Source organism: Schistocerca nitens, chromosome 2 (genome assembly GCF_023898315.1).
Source record: "Schistocerca nitens isolate TAMUIC-IGC-003100 chromosome 2, iqSchNite1.1, whole genome shotgun sequence".
Classification (NCBI taxonomy): Eukaryota; Metazoa; Arthropoda; class Insecta; order Orthoptera; family Acrididae; genus Schistocerca; species Schistocerca nitens.
The window spans coordinates 324,616,480-324,636,479 of NC_064615.1; the positions used below are offsets into that span (position 1 = coordinate 324,616,480).

The window sequence follows — 20,000 nt, forward strand, 5'->3', positions numbered from 1 at the left end:
TTGATGCAATTACAGTAGTACATTAACATTTACACATCACATTGCACAGACATTGGTTTATTTTACAAGGACAATTACTTGCATGCAGTATTAAAGCCTGCATTATGCCAAAAACAGTTTAAGTGATTGTTTAAAATAGTAGAATAAGTAACAGTGCATAATTTTATATTTAAGGGAGTGCTTTTCTTAGGCAGTTTCCCCCACTCTTGTACATCATAACTAAGTATTCATTCATTTTATAGAAAGTTTGTTCGATGAGGAAAAATTTTGCTTTCCTTTTGAAAACCTGTACATTGGTTATTTCCTTTTTTATATTGATGGGGAGCTTATTGAAGACCTTTATATCTGACTCAGTAACTCCCCTATGTACTTTAGTGAGAGTTGCAGAGCCTTGATGAAAATTTTTCACCTGCCTTGTGTCATGGTTGTGGATGTCACAATTTTTCTGAAACAGTTCCCTGTTGTTGCCTACAAATAACATCAGTGAGTATATATACTGACCTGTGATGGTAAGTATCCTGAGAGATTTGAAGAGACCTCTGCAAGATGTCCTATTAGGGACCCCACATATTAGCCTCACTGCTCCGACAAATCTTATGGAAATGTCTTGATACTTTTTAAAGTCTTGTCTTATGATACAAAACTGTTTGTGATAATTCCAGTTCCTCACGGGAACTTTCAGAAAAGAGTAAGTTTTAGCTCATGTACTGTGAGACCTCCTGTCATGATGGCTCACTTTACAATGCCTCACTTTCAGTCAGTAATGTTTACTGTGTAGATATATATCTTCAAGGCTTTTAGTGAGAGTTTCTGAAATGCTCATTCCCAAGCACTAGATCATAACAACCCGCACTTTGTCAAAGTGACTTATGTCAGTGGATTTCCCCAGTTGTGGCCTGTATCGTCACTAGAATGAGTCCCTATTTATCTCCTACCCCACTCATATACATTCCTTACTGCAGCATGTGCCAGGTGGCATGCAGTCTTGCAGTGGACAGTGGGTATAATGTTTTGGCTCATCAGTGTATGCTGATGTAGTGTAAACAAGTAAAGTACTGCATTGCATTCTCACAGGCCTGATGGGTGAAATAGAGACAGCAATTTCCTTTACCAGTTTCTGTATTTAAAACCACCTTACTGAACTCTTAATGTCCAATGCTAAGGAGCAAGCCATATTTACATAAATCATGTGCCAAATTGTGCATTTGGTGTTTTCCTTTTGGCATATCCAGTTATGTTAGTAGAATAGTAGTAAGCATTCTACATTAGTACCATGTTAGTTTGATATTTACTAATTGTTTATTTTAATTGGCATTAACTCATGCCCCAATTAATAATATAGAATTCCAAATACACAACTTCTGTGAATATACTTAGCTTGTAGTTGTTTGTTGTCCAAGTGGCAGGTCCACAGCTTCATATACATTGTAAAGCAATCTTTAAGTTTTATAAATGAGAAACAAAAACTTCGCCATGCAGACAACAGTTAAGTGCACTGAATGACTGATTTGCTGCTTCAGTGAGTCAGTGTTGCCACCTTCACCTTAGCCAAAAACAATGAAGTGCATCTCATAAAGATACACACATCTGCCATCTGATAAAGCTCTACCAGACTAACTACAACAACCACCCTTGCAAATGTCACACCCAGAAGAGACCCCCCCCCCCCCTTTCATGTGAGGCTGCTGCTTTTATGCTAGGGACTAGTGGCATCTTTCCTATGACTTCAGACAAGCCAGACATAAGAATATGACATGTCTAATGATTCAAATTAAGTATTGTGTAAATTGAAGTTATGCTGATGGCTACTAATACAAACATTGGAAATCCCTCACAAACTGCTGGTTCTGGTAGCATGCAAAACGTGTTTATAATGTTTATTAAAGAGCTCAGTTAGGACCGAACCATCTATCAATCAGAAGCCTAACAATACAATAGATAGACACATTCACATACCTCAGTGTCAACATCAACCAACAAAACCTTATAGAACAAGAGATCATAACAAGAGTTCGAACTTGGTGAAGATGTCTAGGAACCATACATAACATCATAAGATCTAAGTTACTATCCAGGCAGGAAAAACAAGAATATATCAGATCATAACTAAAACAATAGTGTGCTATGGGCCCTGACAAAAAAGTGAGTGTGAAAACTAAAAGACTCAAGTGGTATGAACATGTGAGGAGTTAGAAGAGGTTCTGATTGAAGAGTGCCATAACATTCCACTGGGGACTTTGCAGCCATTATATACCAGTTTTCCAAGCAGTATCACACCTGCAATACAGGCAAATGGGGTCCAATCCCTTATTAATAAACCATTCCCAAGTAATTACAATGTTCACATTATTTTGCCTATCCCCTGTACATCAAACAATTTCTCAGAGGATTAATGAAATTATAATTGGATTTTGCCTATGCAAAGTATAATGAAAGTTACTGACATGTCTTTACTGATGTTTAAAATAACTAATAGTAATTAAAGCTTCATCTTTTATATGAGATTATTTGTCAGAAATGAAGTATTGCTTCAAAGGGATTTCTAAAAAGACTTTCAACATCAAGATCAGTGGTGTCCTCTTGCACCATTAGTGATAATTTCTAAAAGAGAATCCAAATACAAAAACTTTAATCAGACAAGGAAAGCTGATAAAGTAAATGGAGCAAAAAGATGAATATGGAAAAGTATGAATAATTTCAAGCCATTTTATGTAGCGACCAAGAGTGTCTGGTATGCCACATCAGACCCACCTTTTTCTACAAAGAATTTAGTTTATGATGAACAAAGCAGTTGTTATCTGAAGTAGTGTATTTCATATGAATTGATTGGTCACAATCAACCTCAGATTCATGAAAAGTGTGGTGAGTTAAAGAGAATTACATCACAGGTCATACAGTTACAAATAACAATTACTGGGATCCTGCATACAATATAGGTAGAAGACATCAATATACATTTTTATATTTTTGTTCTTTCAAAATAACACATACTTGATACCAAGTACAATACCTGGTAGTTAATATTGCAGATTTAAAAACATATTGTGCAGCATAAAGAACCATGCAAAATATTCTTATTTCTTCTAAGTACAAACCTGAATCTTCCTCTGGCATATCTTATTCTCCTTACGTGCATTTATAACTCTTCTTTTGTCATCACAGACTGATAAATTGTTTATGAAGAAAGTTTGGTTAATGGTTAATTTTTGCAAAGGATGTTAGCAGTGGTAGGATTTTCATCACCAAATGTCCAAGTCCTGCCACATACATACAATTATTGATCACATAAATGTGGCTTTATAAAGATGATGAAATATTCCTTAGCAAAATGTTCAATGGCACAAATGCTTCACTAACAAAAGAAGTTAAATGTCAAATATTTGTCATGTAGCTCTTTGCTGAAAATTTGTTGCCTACAGTGATGTAACCTTTATGTGGGTTTTTCCAGTGAGGAGACAGAGACAATTGGCAATGGCCCACAGGTGAACCCTAATGGTCATGCTGAGGTGGAGAGCAATGTGGGTGGTTTCCACAACAAGTACGCCATCACCATTGAAGACTTAGGTGAGAAGGAATCCTGAACATACTCTTGAGTGTTATGAGTTCAAGAGTGTCTCCTGTCCATTCTTCAGTGGGCATTCACTACGTTCCAAATAATGTAAATTATTTTTATGCTGTGACTCAAGTACATTTACTATGTTGGTAACTGTGAACTATATATAAGCATAAATTAGTATTTCACAAGCAATAAAGAAAATATATCAGTGGATATATTGTTTTTAAATGTGATTGGCTGCAACTTCAAATATCCTAAAATGAGAATTTTAAGAAAATATTGTATTATTATGTAATATGCTAACATAATAACTAATGTAATGCAGACATAGATACAGTGACAAAAACACCTGTGAAAATAAATGCAACCTACAAAAGTTGTACACAATATATGTTGGATCTGATATTAAATGTATAGTGTTGATTCCATTAATAAAATGGGAATGTGTGCTATATGTTCCCTTATTTCACTCATATGTTTCATCACAGCAAACTGCTAGATAAATGGAGAATTCAGTACTCACTAATTAACTTTGGGAACAATGCACATACCTCTTCTTGCTATCATAGTAGGGTGTCTGAGTTGTTATTTTATTATTGCCTGTATCCAACATACAGATTATGTGCCAGAGAAAATAGGTATCAATAAATTAGAATTTGACATCTTGTGCCGTCCATAGGTCACATCAGCCACTTAAAGCATGATGTTTGAACTCTAACTGCTCTGATGAGCTGCCATGTTAATGTTCCAGTCAGCCTTTGTACCTTGTACAGTGTACACATGTATCTTTCTTTGTGCTGAAATATATGTATGAATAGACATTTATGGGAACAGTTTGTTGCATATACAGTTATCTGTATTCCTGTTTCCCATAATCTCATCTATGGCATAATCCTTAAAAATGAGAAAGTAATTCACTTGAAAACAGGTGAAGAGAAGTGGGGTAGGGGTACGGGGTATTGACAGTGATATTATCAAAGAAACTATCCCAGTATTTGTGTTAAATTATTTAGAGAAACTATGGGAAATCCCTGTCTGATGCAATGCCAACTACAGATTAATGAAGAAAGATGTAAAGCTGTGCGCTTCACAAACTGTAGTAGTATGTGACCTAATGACTAATGTAACACGGAGTGTGTCAAGTCATACAAATGCTTTGGAGCAACAGTGCAAGAAGATATGAAGTGAAATGATTATGCAGGTTCAGTTGTGAGTAAAACAAATGACATGGTTTAACTGATTGGTACAACACTGGAAAACTATAGTCGGCTTATGAAAGATATTGCTTGCAAAATGTAACTTATACTTACAAGAGATTGAATAAATTTTGGAATTTGCCATTACCACAATTTCCAAGTAGTTCACAAGTCTCAGATTTCACCATTCTTCTTGTACATATTTATAGCAACCCTTTGTTTGAAACATATGAAGGGTGTTCAATAAGTAATGCAACACACTCTTTGTTGGTCAGTTTCAGTTGAAAAACTGCAGAACTTGTTGTGAGTCATCATGAAACTATAGGGGCTGCAATGGGAATATTTCATTAAGTTCCGATAGCCTTCAAAATGGTGTCTGTAGCAGAGGTGCATTCCAAGCAGAGAGTTATCAATGAGTTTCTTTCGGCAGAAAAACAGAGCATCACAGATATTCACAGGTGCTTGCAGAATGTCTACAGAGACCTGGCAGTGAACAAAAGTACAATGAGTCATTGGGCAAGGTGTCTGTATCATTGCAATAAGGTCACACAAACCTGTCAAATCTCCCATGTATTGGCCAGCCACACACACCTGTGACTTCTGCAATGTTGGACCGTGTGGACACTCTCATTTGAGGTGATCGACGGATCACAATCAAATACCTCACTGTACAATTGGATGTCTCTGTTGGTACTCAGCCACCAGTTGGGGTGTGTGCCCACTGGGTTCCTAAGAGAAGATCATACAGAGCAATGAAGAACCATCTGTGTGGAATTGCTTGTACATTATGAGGCTGATCATAGCAAATATTTTGTTGATCATCATCACAGGTGATGAAACATGGCTTCATTACTTTGAACTGGAAACACAACAGCAATCTGTACAGTGGTGCCACACCATCTCTCCCCCAAAGAAAAATTTCAAAGCTGCACCCACAGCCAGTAAATTCATGGCAATGGTCTTCTGGGATTCTTATGAGGTTATTCTTTGTGATGCCCCTCCTCATGGTGCAATGATCAACTCTGAAATGTATTGTGCTTCCCCCAGCAAAATTGAAGAAATGACTTCAATGTGTTTATTGCCACAAAAATGCAAACAAAGTACTTCTCCATGATAACACAAGGCTTCATACAGGTCTGCACAACTGAGAGAAGCTCACAAAACTTCAGTGGACTGTTCTTCCTCTTACATCATGCATCCTGGAAATCACACTTTCCAACTTCCATTTGTTTGGCCTAATGAAGGATGCACTCTGCAGGAAGCAGTATGTGGATGATAGACAGTTATTGATGCAGCAAGACATTGGCTCCAGTCTCAACCAGTCTCAGCTTTCAGTAAGGTGGCATATAGTCATTGCATTGAATGGAGATTATGATGAAAAATTAAGATTTTGTAATTAAATGAGTGGGGAACAATATGGTATATTGGAATGCTGCATAAAACCAACCTGTTTTCAGAAACAAAAATGTGTTGCATTACTTATTGTATGCATCTTGTGGTATATATTGCTGGCCATTAAAATTGCAACACCATGTAGACAGCATGCAGTAAATGTCAAATGTTCATAAAATGTTCCACAAATGATTAGCATTTCAGCTATACCACTCAAAGTAGCAGTAACACCATCTACATTCCATATGTAAGTAAACATTAAGCAGTGAATTTCTCATTCATAATTTGCAACTTAATTTGGGTCATTACGTGAGAATGTTATGCTGTGCCTTGTGTAAGAAGGGACACCACATTTCAAGCTTTGAAAGTGGCAGAGTTGTGACCTATTGAGACTGCAGTTCACTGTTCGGTGATACTGCTGCACATATTGGTAGTGATCCCACAACTGTCATATGAATATAGAATAAATCTCATACAGATGGTGTGACCATGTCTGGAACACCACAGACAGTCAGCATGGTGAGTACTGTTGTGCTTTCTCTTGATGAAACAGCAGAGAGAGGCATGCTAACAATGATATCCAAAGACAACACTGCACACAGAAGTGGGGCCAAGTTGTCATTTCACCCAAGTCCCAGTTGTGGTTACAGCACTACAATGGACATATGTGTGTCTGGAGACTCCAAGGATGGTGAATGTTCCTATTTTGCATTCACCTTAGTCATACAGGTCCGCACCTCATGTGAAGGGATGGGATGCCATTGAGTATACAGCACAATCTCTCATACCAGCTCATTTGAACTTGCTGTGTTAGGAGCATCATTGCTGCCAGAGTTGGCAGCTCTGTGCACTAAATTCGGTACCCAATAAACACCCAAGCAGTCTGTGTTTTAATCATGTACTCTTTCTACTATACTATATGTGCAAAATAAGTAAGAGTTCATCATTTGCTATACTTCTTAGTGTCGTAAAATGGATAGCCAGCAGTATACAATTAATATTAAGGATAACATATGTTCTATGCACTATTGCATTAATAAGATCATTATCTCAGCTGGCTGATAGGCATCTGGTACTCTAAAGGTGAGAGTACCAGTAGGTCTCCACACGAGCTCAACTTCCTATTGTTCCGAACTATTTGGGAATGGTGGGTGGCTATTCTTTTCCATCTCAAGAATCTTAGGGATGAAGAAGAGATATATAATAATCTACTGCCTTTTGTAACTTGTACTTTTGAAACCTTGGAATTGCAGTGCATACAGTTCCTGTAATAATTAATCATAGCACATTGTAACAAACCTAGGAATTGTTTGCTCAATAAATTAAAAACTGAGAAGTACTTGTGGGAGTTAAGACATGCATATACTGTGAGAAACAATTCACATACAATTTGTTCAGTTGTAAGTGAATACCTAGGCCTATGGTTTTCGTAAACACTGAAATACGCAATTTTCTACATCTACAGGTGAGCTGACTTCTTTTTCTTTTTTTTCTTTTTAAGTGAAAAATAGTATCTTCCTCTGATTAAAAAAAATCTGCTCATGATATAAATTGTTTCATAGTTAGGAGAATCCATCAATTTCATAAAAGATGATTGTATAAGGAGTTGTTACATTTGTATGTAAAAAACGATACTAACTGATCTTGCTTGCTTGAAAAAATAACATGACAAAAAATAAATTATCTGTATAATGTATTGTACTTAACATGTGGTCATTTAATTCATAAGGAGAGTATCTGTTTCTTTTTCTCTTTTTAATAGATAAGTGTTTAAGATGTTTCACAAGTGGAAGCTTGACATAGATGATAGCTTTGCAGCTGTGAATAATTTTCTTTGATTGTTCTGAGAGATTTGTACTAGGTTCTACAGTCCAGATCATAGTTACATTAATAATCATTTAAACAACAATTATGAAAATACCAACTTGTCTACTCAGATTTTTTTCAGTTACTAGTTTTTCAACTTGGCAATAAATATTTCTGTACATAATATTTATTTTAAAAATATCACATTTATTTTCAGCTTTAACAGTGATTTGCTATTGTCTTAAAAACAGATACACTAAATAATAAGTATTATTACTGATTAAATGCAAAGCTACAACATAGACAAGAAAAGCAACTATCTCACAAAAAGTGACAAATATGTGTGCTATTTGATGTGCTCTATACAATCTAAATTTTGTTAACTGAAAAGTGTTTCAGTGTTTTTACAAATTATTGTGGAGTTTGGATACTGGCATGAAAATGTATATTAATCAGACTATGACCAACTGAAAAAGTGTTGTTTATGATAACATTTTTTTTTCCAAAATGAAAAGTAAGATGATCTATAATGTAGCTTAAAACACACACACACACACACACACACACACACACACACACACACAAAAGGAATTCAGTTGCTACACAGTGCACTTTCCATGCAACAACCATTAATATTGGTAACACAATACATTTGCTTATTCCTGTCTGCAATTTCCAATGTCATATGTTAATGCCTCATAATTTAGCATAATATATTTCTTACAGTTTTTTTAGCTTATGATGTAAAAGTTATGATTTGTAATACCATAATGTAAGTCTGTGTGTCAGTATTCTGCAATTCTTCACCTTGCCTCTGTACACTAATCTTCACAGATAAAATCAGTGCATTGTTTATATATGTTTCAACATGAAACATGTCTTTCTCAGAATAAAAAGCCATTATGTGCTTACTATTGTTTTATGAGTGATCCAACAATATAGTAATTTTCATTATTTCTGTGTATTTGATCTAGAAGAAACCAGTTTATTTTGAATGGAAGCATATTTGATTTGATTAGCATCTTAGAAAAGCAGTAACACAAAGTAAACACAATAACATAACAATATCTCTATGTAACACAATATCAAGTCTACCAGTTAATTCAAGTACAGGAACAAAAGTTCAGGCAATCAGCATTATCTTTTGCTGTATTCATTGATACTTAAATGAGCTGACTAAATACGGAGAAATAATTACAGATGAAAGCTGTTTATAACTTAAATTGATAAGTTACTCAGAAACAAGGCTAGTTCTGCAAATAGATTATTCATCAATCCAAATCTAGTCATATTTGAAGAAAACTTGGTGATCTCAGACCACTAAATGAAAATAAAAAGTTCTGTGCTTTATGAGGATCAAAATTTTAGCACATTTTTAAGCAAAATCTTTCTCATGGCAGCTTGAATAAGATGATATTGCAGCTTCATGATAACTGTTTCCATTTTAGAAAATTCTGGGTTTGTTTCCAAACTAGTCAATTTCAAAGCAAATTCTTTGTGACTGATCTTAAGGAGTTGTGGAAACAAATTTCCCTTGTTTATCTCTGATGACTGTGGACCTCAGAGGGGAAAACAAACACATGTAGCCAAAATTTCTTTGTATCAAAGACTTATTTTGCAATGATGTATTGTGGGAGAAACCCCATTTACAGATAGTGGCTAACATCACGCAAGTTACACTGGCTTGGTTATGACTACAGTATTATGTGGTGTGTGTGTGTTCTTTGTATATAGTAATATAAAATATACTGTGTATTTGAGTTCAAGAGAGATACTCCACACATTTTATGTTACATATTAATTTGGAGATAGTAATCATCTGGGATAAGAAATATTATCATCACACTAAGGTGATTTTCACACAAATTGTAAGACATTATCTTTAAGAGGCATGACCCACACTTGTCATGGTAAAATAAATCAGTGTTGCAAAGTTCTGTCTTATTTGCTTTTTATATTATTACCGTACATAGACCTCAACAAACACTCAAACTGCCAGAACTGAATGCCCATTACAATAACTAAATTAAATGGAATTTTACCCTATGACAATAGTAATGGTGCCACCTGATGTCACTATGGAAAACAAATATCTGGTCCAATGTTACTGTCGACAACTGTGGTACAACTACCCAGAGGACACTTGTTGTCAGGAGCACTCTCTGACAAGATTGTACCAGACTATTGTATAAGCCTGCACAGGACTGGTCTGAGTCAGTCGAGGTATAATCTGTGGACTGCGCAGTGATTGTGTTACTGTTTTGACTAAAGTGTTGATATTGTGGCCTCTGTTTGTCATAACCAGAATTTGAACAAAGTGGACTAGATTTTGCTATGTAATTCAGACTTAAGATAGCATGCACTGTTTTCAAGGAGCATCTTGTATTTTTTTCTAGTTGTTAATAAACCAGGTGAGCCTTCACTAGTCCATATGTAACTTTTTTACAAAAGTAGTGGCAACAAAAATTTACCAATTCACCAGTGATTAACAACTAACATCCCTCACAGGCAGTCTCCTGCAGAATAGAAGATACTGGATCTTTCTCCAGGTTAAGAAAAGCAGATGGTGAATGCAAAAGAATGACCTACTTCAAGGCAGTGTGCTCACTCTTGTGCTTGTTAATATTTACACCAATGTCAGCTCATTAAAGAACACTTCAAGCATGTCATCTAAGCTGATGATACACCAGTGGCTGCCCATGGGACAATGTTTGTAGACAAAGAAAAAAAGCTGACTACATCTTTGGATAAGCTTGACGTGTACTATGAGGTCAATCATCTAAGGTGAAATCCAAACAAGACTCAGATGTGCACATATGGAATAGGGAAGCCTAGTGTAGACTCGACATCACATGGGAAGGTAAGCCTTCAACTCTGCCCAACACCTGTATATCAGGCTGTTACTTTTACTGTACACCGTCTTTCAAGAAGCATTGCTACAATACCAGGCTGATGGTCAGTGCAAGGAACATAGCCACCACCTATGGAGCTAGTCCTCACATCCTGAGAACTTCTGCTCTTGTTTTATATGTGTCAGCTATACAGTATGCATATGTTCACACCAAACAGGTTGACACTGCAGTCAATGACGCTGTCTGAATCCTGTTGGGATGTACAAAGCCAGCTCCAATTAACAAACTCTACCTGATTGTTGGAATAGGTGTCAGAAGGACTGTTGCTGCTCAGTCATCAAGCTGAAATCTAGAAAGAGCTGCATTGCGAGGACTCAGCCATTGGATGGGATACTGGAATCTAACCACATCACATCACCACACATCTCCACAAAGGAAAAGCTAACCTCAGGAAGCAATCTGCCCTAATCTGTTATGGTATCACATAATCATCTTATGGTGGGTATTCCCACTGCAAGACCTACATGCAAAAATGTGGCATCCTTCCAGCTTATTGAGGCATGTCCTGCGAGTGCAAAACAACACAAGATTCAGGCCACTTGCTCATATGCCCTCTACAGGAACAGCCTTGTACAATATGGAACTTGATCAAGGCAAATAACAAGGTCATCAGAATTGCTATTTTCTGGAAATTCTGTCTGGACACAGAAGTGAATGAATGACTGAATGACATGTTGAGATTTTGGGGGTGATTTTAAAGTAATGATAAACGTACAAGTTGAAGTGGAATCTTGTCCTCTTATGACCCTGGTTGAACTCTCTTCAAAATTAGGCCATCATACTTTACTCAGTAAAAGTAACATTGTACTGGCATATTTTCAAATCTGCTTGGATGCAGCATCACAACTGCATTTACTGCTAAATATGCCATATAGTCTTTGCCATTATAATTAGTTACCTTTCAAAATGTCTTCATCCCCGTCATATGTCAGCATTTTATGCATCAATTATTACAAGGTGTTCCCAACTGAGCAGCATACTTTGACAATATTTTGGTTGCAAGTGCAGCTCCGGAGGATCACCTTCACAATCTCAAGGTTTTGCTCCAGATGGTTGCAACAAAATGACTGAAATGCAGACTGTGCAAGTGCTCTTTCATGCAGTCTTCCTTGAAATATTTAAGGTTTAAACCTTTGGCAAATGGACTAGAACCAACAAGAGAGTATTCAGCAGTGATTGATAAAATGCAGCCCCCCACAAATATAAAAGACTTCTACATAAGATCAACTATTATGCCTGATTCAATACAGACTTAGCAGAGCTACCATACTCACTGAACCAGCTATGATGCCAAGGTGATGTTCTGAATGATCACTTTTCTGTGAAGAAGCTTTCCAGGCTTCAAAAGATTGTCTTAAGTGCACATCATGTTAAACAACATACGCTGCTGATCTCTGTTAGCAGCAACTGACATGCAGTCCCATAGTATTTGCTCATTCCTGCCTCAAATATCCCAACAGCACTGAGTGTCATATATTATATGCTTCTAAGACCCTATCCACTGCCCAGCAATGCCATTATTAAACGGAGCAGGAGGCCATCACTGTCATTTATGCAGCTCACAAACTTCAATTATTTCTTTGTGGACAGAAATTCTATCTCAACACAGATCATCATTTGTTGCACATCATCTTCAGACTCAAGCATCATGCCTCCAGAGTTGAGTGCTATTATTGTCTTATTTTCGTTATTCTATCCACTATTGAGCAGTAATGTAACACACAAACATAGACATGCTATCCCAATTTCCCTTGGGTCCAACCCAGCCTTTGACCAAAATGAATTGCTGTTTTTTCCAGCTTTACACAGATATAGATTCACTCATTTCAACCTTTTCATAAACACATCATGATGTTGCAGCTGCCACCTGCAAGAATATTGTACAGTCTTGCCCATTTTGTACAACACAGATGGCCAGACATGCCTCCCAGACCTGAATTTCATTCCCGCTGGCTATGACAGCATGATGTTGCAGCTGCCACCTGCAAGAATATTATACAGTCTTGCCCATTTTGTACAACACAGGTTGCCAGACATGCCTCCCAGACCTGAATTTCATTCCTACTGGCCATGACAGCATCAACTACACTTAAACCAAGGGGTTCTGTTGTGAGTCTTGGATGAGAACCATTGCTGCATCCCGATTCCTCCACCTCTTTGGCTGTAAGTGCTGTGCCTTCTGCACATTGGCCATTAATGAAAGTGCTGGATGAAAAGTTTGGTATGACAACATATATTGTGGTCAAACATTGACTGTAACATCATGGATCTGGTCGATCGAAGCTCCACTTGTCAGTCGCATCAAGCTGTAACTCCCCAGGAGTTCTCTCCCTGGTCCAATCTGTGGAGTCACGGGAGCTTATCCATTTGGTCCATTTTTGGGCTCCATGTGGTAGGTCATGACTGATTGCTTGTAACAGTTCCCTTTTATCTTCTACATGCCACAGATCACAAAACCACTATTATGGCAGCCTTGGAAAAATCTTTACCCTTGGAGGCTAACACTGCCCACATACCTTGGTTTCTGGTAATGGGATGATGTTTACCTCCTATGAATTCGAATGATTTTGCACCCACATTGGGATTCAAAAAGTTCATACCATACTGTATCATGTGGTCTCTCTGTCATACAGCAAAACCCCTCAGCTCCTAAAGGAAATTATGTCTAACACTACATCTAATGCCATCAGCAGTTTCCTAACAACTTACAGCCTGGCAGAAAAGCTTTAAATTCACTCTCACAACAATCTCTTGGATATTCAGAACCTACTGCTGTTATTCCCAGGCCTCTCACTTTTGGGTGGGCACCCTGGTGTGGACCAGACAGTTTGAGACCACACAACCTGGATCCACAGAATGATCTCCATTTGCCACAGGTCCATGGTGTATACGAGGTGTGGCTAGAAAAAAACCGGACTAGCTGGCTCGTTAGTGTTGACTGCTGTGGTGCCACTACCCAGAGGATGTTTGTCATTGGGAGTGCCCACAACATTATATCAGAATACGGGATATAAGCCAGCCCAGGACTGGTCTAAGTAAGTTGTGATGTGATTTGTGGAAAGCACAGCAAGTGTGTTATCAGTTTGTCTAAGATGTTTATATTGTAGACTATTTGCTATAGGTAGGACTTTGGTATGGGATGGACTGGACTGGACTTCACTTCATAATACGGAATTAAGATAACTTGCACAGTTTCTGAGGAGCATCCTGTATTTATCTCTTGTTATGAATAAACCAAGCGAGTCCCCCTAGTTTCATATAGAATTAGTCTTTTACTGAAACAGTATGCTGTAAGTACAGATAGCTGATGGAGAAACATAATTACTATTCTGATCAAAAGTGGAAATGTTGGGTTCTGCATCTAAACACCTCAAATGATGTAAAAGGCTGAACAATGCATAATAAACACATACAGAATAGGATATCGAACTGCAAGAATGAAAATAAAATGTGCATACGATCAAAATATATCAATCATGCAGTCAGAGTTACAATGTGTCTTACAGAATAGAAAAGGTATCCCAGACATATGACAGGGAAAAATTGTGGTTGAAAGTCCCTTCTAAAAGAGATACTATTCTTTGCAAAACAATAATAGAATTTTGTATACAGTAAATACAATGCAAAAGGAACTAGCCATTTCCCAAACATACACTGTATGCTCAATATCTTCTTTTAGAGCATTTTGTGGGCAATGAATAAGAAAGGATGCTGCTGGTAGTGATGATGTAAGGTGAAGTCGCCAAGTGACTGTATAGTAATAAATGCATTTCACCTCCTAGGACTACTGACTCATCTCTCTGTGTACAGTCACTCTACACTCAAAGGTCTTGTCGGCTGGACTCACACTGTTACAGCCTCCAGCATTCTCACTGCCTGCACTACAACTGCACCCCAGAGTCTGGTGTTCCTGCTCACTGTTGCTGTTCTTGCACTGCTGCTTGTCTGTCGTTACTGCCTCTTGTGATTCCTCTTTACTCTGTTTCGGGCTGCGACCAATGAGACTAGTTGATATATCAAGATGACCCATCACCTGAAAAGACAAGTATATTTATACTTAATTTATTTTCCACATATCTTTCCAGTTACATTTAGAAATTTACTTGGTGTCTGTTTTCACCTGGATGCAGGTCAACTTGCCTCTAGTCCATTATCTGCAGCTAACTTTTTAGCAGTTCTTTAAAACACATTTTCAGTTATGTTACAACTTAACTTTCTTTCCACTTTCAATTTAACATTGTTTTTAATTCTTGGTAGTTCTAGGAATAGTCTATGAATAAATGCTACTGACAAAACACAAGATTATGAGAGCCACTCTGAGAATTTTAGAAAAGTAATTAAAGATTTAACTTTTATTTTCACTTTTTCTCAAAGTAGTCTCCATCAAGTTGTATGCAACAGTTCATCCTATTATTGATGGCTCTACAATGTATCTACTTTAAAGGTAGTTCAGGGACTTCAAAAAATGAACACAGCTGTGCCTGAATAATATTGGCCATTCGTGGTTCATTTTTATGTTTAGGACTACAAACAATTTAAATTATCCACTCACCATGTTCCAGTAATGTCATAATTAACTGATCTTTCAGTCAGGTGAAACAAATCAAGTTGTAGCTTGAGTTTTTAGAATCTACTTAACTGTAACAAATTTTCTATAAACTATTTGCACTCCCTCTGTGTAAATTTGACACAATAAGATTAGCAAGAATGATCATTAAAAGAAAAACAGCTGTTGATCCTTCAGTTGTAAATACAAAGTGAAATGAATAGTACAATTACGAGTAAAATGAAAGAGGAAAGGGAACAGAGGAAACAAAAAGTTAGGAGTGTAGATAAGACAACAAAATTTTTAAAAAGTACAGTAATTTCAAAACTTTACTATTCTCATCTTTCTGTTTGTTCTCTCCCCAATCCCTATCCCACATTTTCCACTTTTCCCTTCATTACACTACTCATATCTCTTCCTCTTTAACCTGTCTATACTTCTTACCCTGTTATTCTACCACTTCAGGATTGAAGCTGGTACAGTGCATATCGACGTAATATCTTTGAGTTACTCCTTCTAAAATCTTGTCTTCATCTTTGTTTCCCCTCATCCTCCCAACAGGTGGGACCCTCTCAACCTGCAGTCTGAATGAGTTGCCCCTTTTTTCCAGCTTTTCCCAGATTATCCCTATTTCCACCCTGAGGAAGAAATTTACAAGTTCTGAGAGTTAGGTACAGTTTTTCATCTACATCTATATCTGCACTCTGCAACCCACTGGAGATGCATGGCAGAGGATACATCTCACTGTACCACTTATTAGGGTTTCTTCCTGTCCTGTTCACATATGGAACACAAGAAGAATGATTGTTTGAATGCCTCTGTGCATGCTGTAATTATTCTAATCTTATCCTCGCGGACCCTATGTGAGCAACACATGGGGGGTTATAGTATATTGCTAGAGTAATTATTTAAAGATGGTTCTTGGAACATTATTAACAGACTTCTTCAGGATAGTTTTAATATATCTTCAAGAGTCTTCTAGTTCAGTTCCTTCAGTATCTCTGTGACACTTTTCCATGGATTAAACAAACCTGTGACCATTTGTGCTGCTCTTCTCTGCATATGTTCAATATTCCCTGTTAGTCCTATCTGATACAGGTCCCACACACTTGAGCAGTATTCTAGTACCAGTTTTTTAAGACAGTCTGAAAACAAATCAAAAGCCATATGGGGTATTGTGAAGACTGAAACCAGGACATTAGCCTCAAAAATTTAAAAAAATGTCAATATTAATAAACAAGATTTGCCAAATTATATTAACAATTATTTCATAAAAGCAACAACGTCATTAAGCTTAAAATTTACAAATGAAGAAAAACCTGAATATCCAAAAACAGCTTGTAGGATGAGGGTAGAGCCAACAAATGAGGGTGAAGTGTTGAAAGTGATACAAAGCTTGAAACCCAAAATGTCGGCTGGCATAGATGAGGTGCCTGTGTCAGTCATAACAAGGACAGCACCACAAATCGCAAAGCCCTTTGCACACATAGCCAATTCATCATTCAGTGAAGGAGCTTTTCCAGAAAGGCTGAAAATTTCAAAAGTGAAGCCATTATTTAAAAACGGCGACAAGTATAAGGTAAAAAACTATCGCCCAATATCTCTCCTCCCAGCATTTTCAAAAATATTAGAAAAACTGATGAAGCAACGAATCAACAAATATCTAAATGACCATAATTTACTAGACAGAAATCAGCATGGCTTCCAAGCATGTAAAAATGCCGAAACAGCAGATTACAGAGTACCTGACGGCTCAACACAAAAGTTTTGTCTCAAGTATAGATAGTGTTGAGGATCAGTGGACAAAGTTCAAAACCATCGTACAATATGCGTTAGATGAGTATGTGCCAAGCAAGATCGTAAGAGATGGAAAAGAGCCACCGTGGTACAACAACCGAGTTAGAAAACTGCTGCGGAAGCAAAGGGAACTTCACAGCAAACATAAACATAGCCTAAGCCTTGCAGACAAACAAAAACTACGCGAAGCAAAATGTAGTGTGAGGAGGGCTATGCGAGAGGCGTTCAATGACTTCGAAAGTAAAGTTCTATGTACTGACTTGTCAGATAATCCTAAGAAATTTTGGTCTTATGTCAAAGCGGTAGGTGGATCAAAACAAAATGTCCAGACACTCTGTGACCAAAATGGTACTGAAACAGAGGATGACAGACTAAAGGCCGAAATACTAAATGTCTTTTTCCAAATCTGTTTCACAGAGGAAGAGTGCACTGTAGTTCCTTCTCTAGATTGTCGCACAGATGACAACATGGTAGATATCGGAATAGATGACAGAGGGATAGAGAAACAATTAAAATCGCTCAAAAGAGGAAAGGCCGCTGGACCTGATGGGATACCAGTTCGATTTTACACAGAGTACGCGAAGGAACTTGCCCCCCTTCTTGCAGCGGTGTACCGTAGATCTCTAGAAGAGCGTAGCGTTCCAAAGGATTGGAAAAGGGCACAGGTCATCCCCGTTTTCAAGAAGGGACGTCGAACAGATGTGCAGAACTATAGACCTATATCTCTAACGTCGATCAGTTGTAGAATTTTGGAACACGTATTATGTTAGAGTATAATGACTTTTCTGGAGACTAGAAATCTACTCTGTAGGAATCAGCATGGGTTTCGAAAAAGACGGTCATGCGAAACCCAGCTCGCGCTATTCGTCCACGAGACTCAGAGGGCCATTGACACGGGTTCACAGGTAGATGCTGTGTTTCTTGACTTCCGCAAGGCATTCGATACAGTTCCCCACAGTCGTTTAATGAACAAAGTAAGAGCATATGGACTATCAGACCAATTGTGTGATTGGATTGAAGAGTTCCTAGATAACAGAATGCAGCATGTCATTCTCAATGGAGAGAAGTCTTCCGAAGTAAGAGTGATTTCAGGTGTGCCGCAGGGTAGTGTCATAGGACCATTGCTATTCACAATATACATAAATGACCTTTTGGATGACATCGGAAGTTCACTGAGGCTTTTTGCAGATGATGCTGTGGTGTATCGAGAGGTTGTAACAATGGAAAATTGTACTGAAATGCAGGAGGATCTGCAGAGAATTGACGCATGGTGCAGGGAATGGCAATTGAATCTCAATGTAGACAAGTGTAATGTGCTGCGAATACATAGAAAGATAGATCCCTTATCATTTAGCTACAAAATAGCAGGTCAGCAACTGGAAGCAGTTAATTCCATAAATTATCTGGGAGTATGCATTAGGAGTGATTTAAAATGGAATGATCATATAAAGTTGATCGTCGGTAAAGCAGATGCCAGACTGAGATTCATTGGAAGAATCCTAAGGAAATGCAATCCGAAAACAAAGGAAGTAGGTTACAGTACGCTTGTTCGCTCACTGCTTGAATACTGCTCAGCAGTGTGGGATCCGTACCAGATAGGGTTGATAGAAGAGATAGAGAAGATCCAACGGAGAGCAGCGCGCTTCGTTACAGGATCATTTAGTAATCGCGAAAGCGTTATGGAGATGATAGATAAACTCCAGTGGAAGACTCTGCGGGAGAGATGCTCAGTAGCTCGGTACGGGCTTTTGTTAAAGTTTCGAGAACATACCTTCACCGAAGAGTCAAGCAGTATATTGCTCCCTCCTATGTATATCCCGCAAGGAGACCATGAGGATAAAATTAGAGAGATTAGAGCCCACACAGAAGCATACCGACAATCCTTCTTTCCTCGAACGTTACGAGACTGGAATAGAAGGGAGAACCGATAGAGGTACTCAGGGTACCCTCTGCCACACACCGTCAGGTGGCTTGCAGAGTATGGATGTAGATGTAGAATGTACTACACTGAACAAATAATCAAAAATCTAGAAAAAGCTTATAGTGTAGTAGGAGTAAATTTAGACCTCTCAAAAGCTTTTGACACTGTGAACCAGGACATTCTTTTAATAATATTGGAAGTGTTGGGTATACATGGGATAGGGAAAAATTGGTTTGAATCATACCTAAAAAACAGAACACAGGTTGTAGGACTGACATCAACTTACTCCAACCACAAAATAAATTCAGTATCAGAGGCAAAAAATGTGGAAATAAGAGTACCACAAGGCAGCATCCTAGGGCCCATATTGTTTCTTGTCTATATAAATGATTTTCACACCTCAGATGATGCAGCCAAAGCAATAATATTTGCAGATGATACTAGAGTGATAGTAAAGTGCACCAAAGCAATTGCTACCAACAACTGCTGATAAAGTACTAAATTACATCCACACTTGGTTCAATGCAAACAGGTTGACATTGAATGTAAATAAAGTTTGGGAAAAGATGTCAAAATGTAAATCTCGATCTGGTGTGGGGTGACAAAGCCTTAGACAGAGTGACACACACAAAATTGCTGGGGATTCATGTGGATGAAAACTTAAATTTCAATGACCACGTAATAAAACTTGCACAGAAACTTAATTCAGCCTGTTTTGCCCTCAGAATTATGGTAAATGTGTGTACCTCAGAGTGTGCCAGAATGGCATATTTCAGCTAGTTTCAATCTCTTGCCCCAAACGGAATAATATTTTGGGGTTCCACAACAGGGCGCCTAAAACAAATTTTTTTGTTGCCGAAGAGGGCCATCCGAA

General features: G+C 37.7%; 2 protein-coding genes and 1 long non-coding RNA gene across 3 annotated transcripts in view; 1 reads left to right on the forward strand and 2 right to left on the reverse strand.

Annotated features, from left to right (window-relative positions):
• The window catches only part of LOC126235010 (uncharacterized), a 32,337-nt gene extending 28,756 nt beyond the window's left edge, over positions 1 to 3,581 (forward strand). The window contains exon 3 of the mRNA XM_049943745.1: positions 3,449 to 3,581. Within this exon, the coding sequence (XP_049799702.1) occupies positions 3,449 to 3,581 (133 nt within the window). The remainder of the gene's footprint in view (positions 1 to 3,448) is intronic.
• A 4,910-nt stretch (positions 3,582 to 8,491) lies between these two features.
• On the reverse strand, positions 8,492 to 14,046 carry LOC126236119 (uncharacterized). Its single transcript, XR_007544872.1, has 2 exons — positions 12,911 to 14,046; positions 8,492 to 12,795 (listed from the first exon to the last, which is right to left on the reverse strand). It is a non-coding gene; the product is annotated as an uncharacterized LOC126236119 (long non-coding RNA).
• A 317-nt stretch (positions 14,047 to 14,363) lies between these two features.
• LOC126234389 (cyclic nucleotide-gated cation channel beta-1) overlaps positions 14,364 to 20,000 on the reverse strand; it is a 181,330-nt gene continuing 175,693 nt past the window's right edge. The window contains exon 15 of the mRNA XM_049943076.1: positions 14,364 to 14,895. Coding sequence (XP_049799033.1) covers positions 14,647 to 14,895 — 249 coding nt within the window. The 3' untranslated portion in view covers positions 14,364 to 14,646. The remainder of the gene's footprint in view (positions 14,896 to 20,000) is intronic.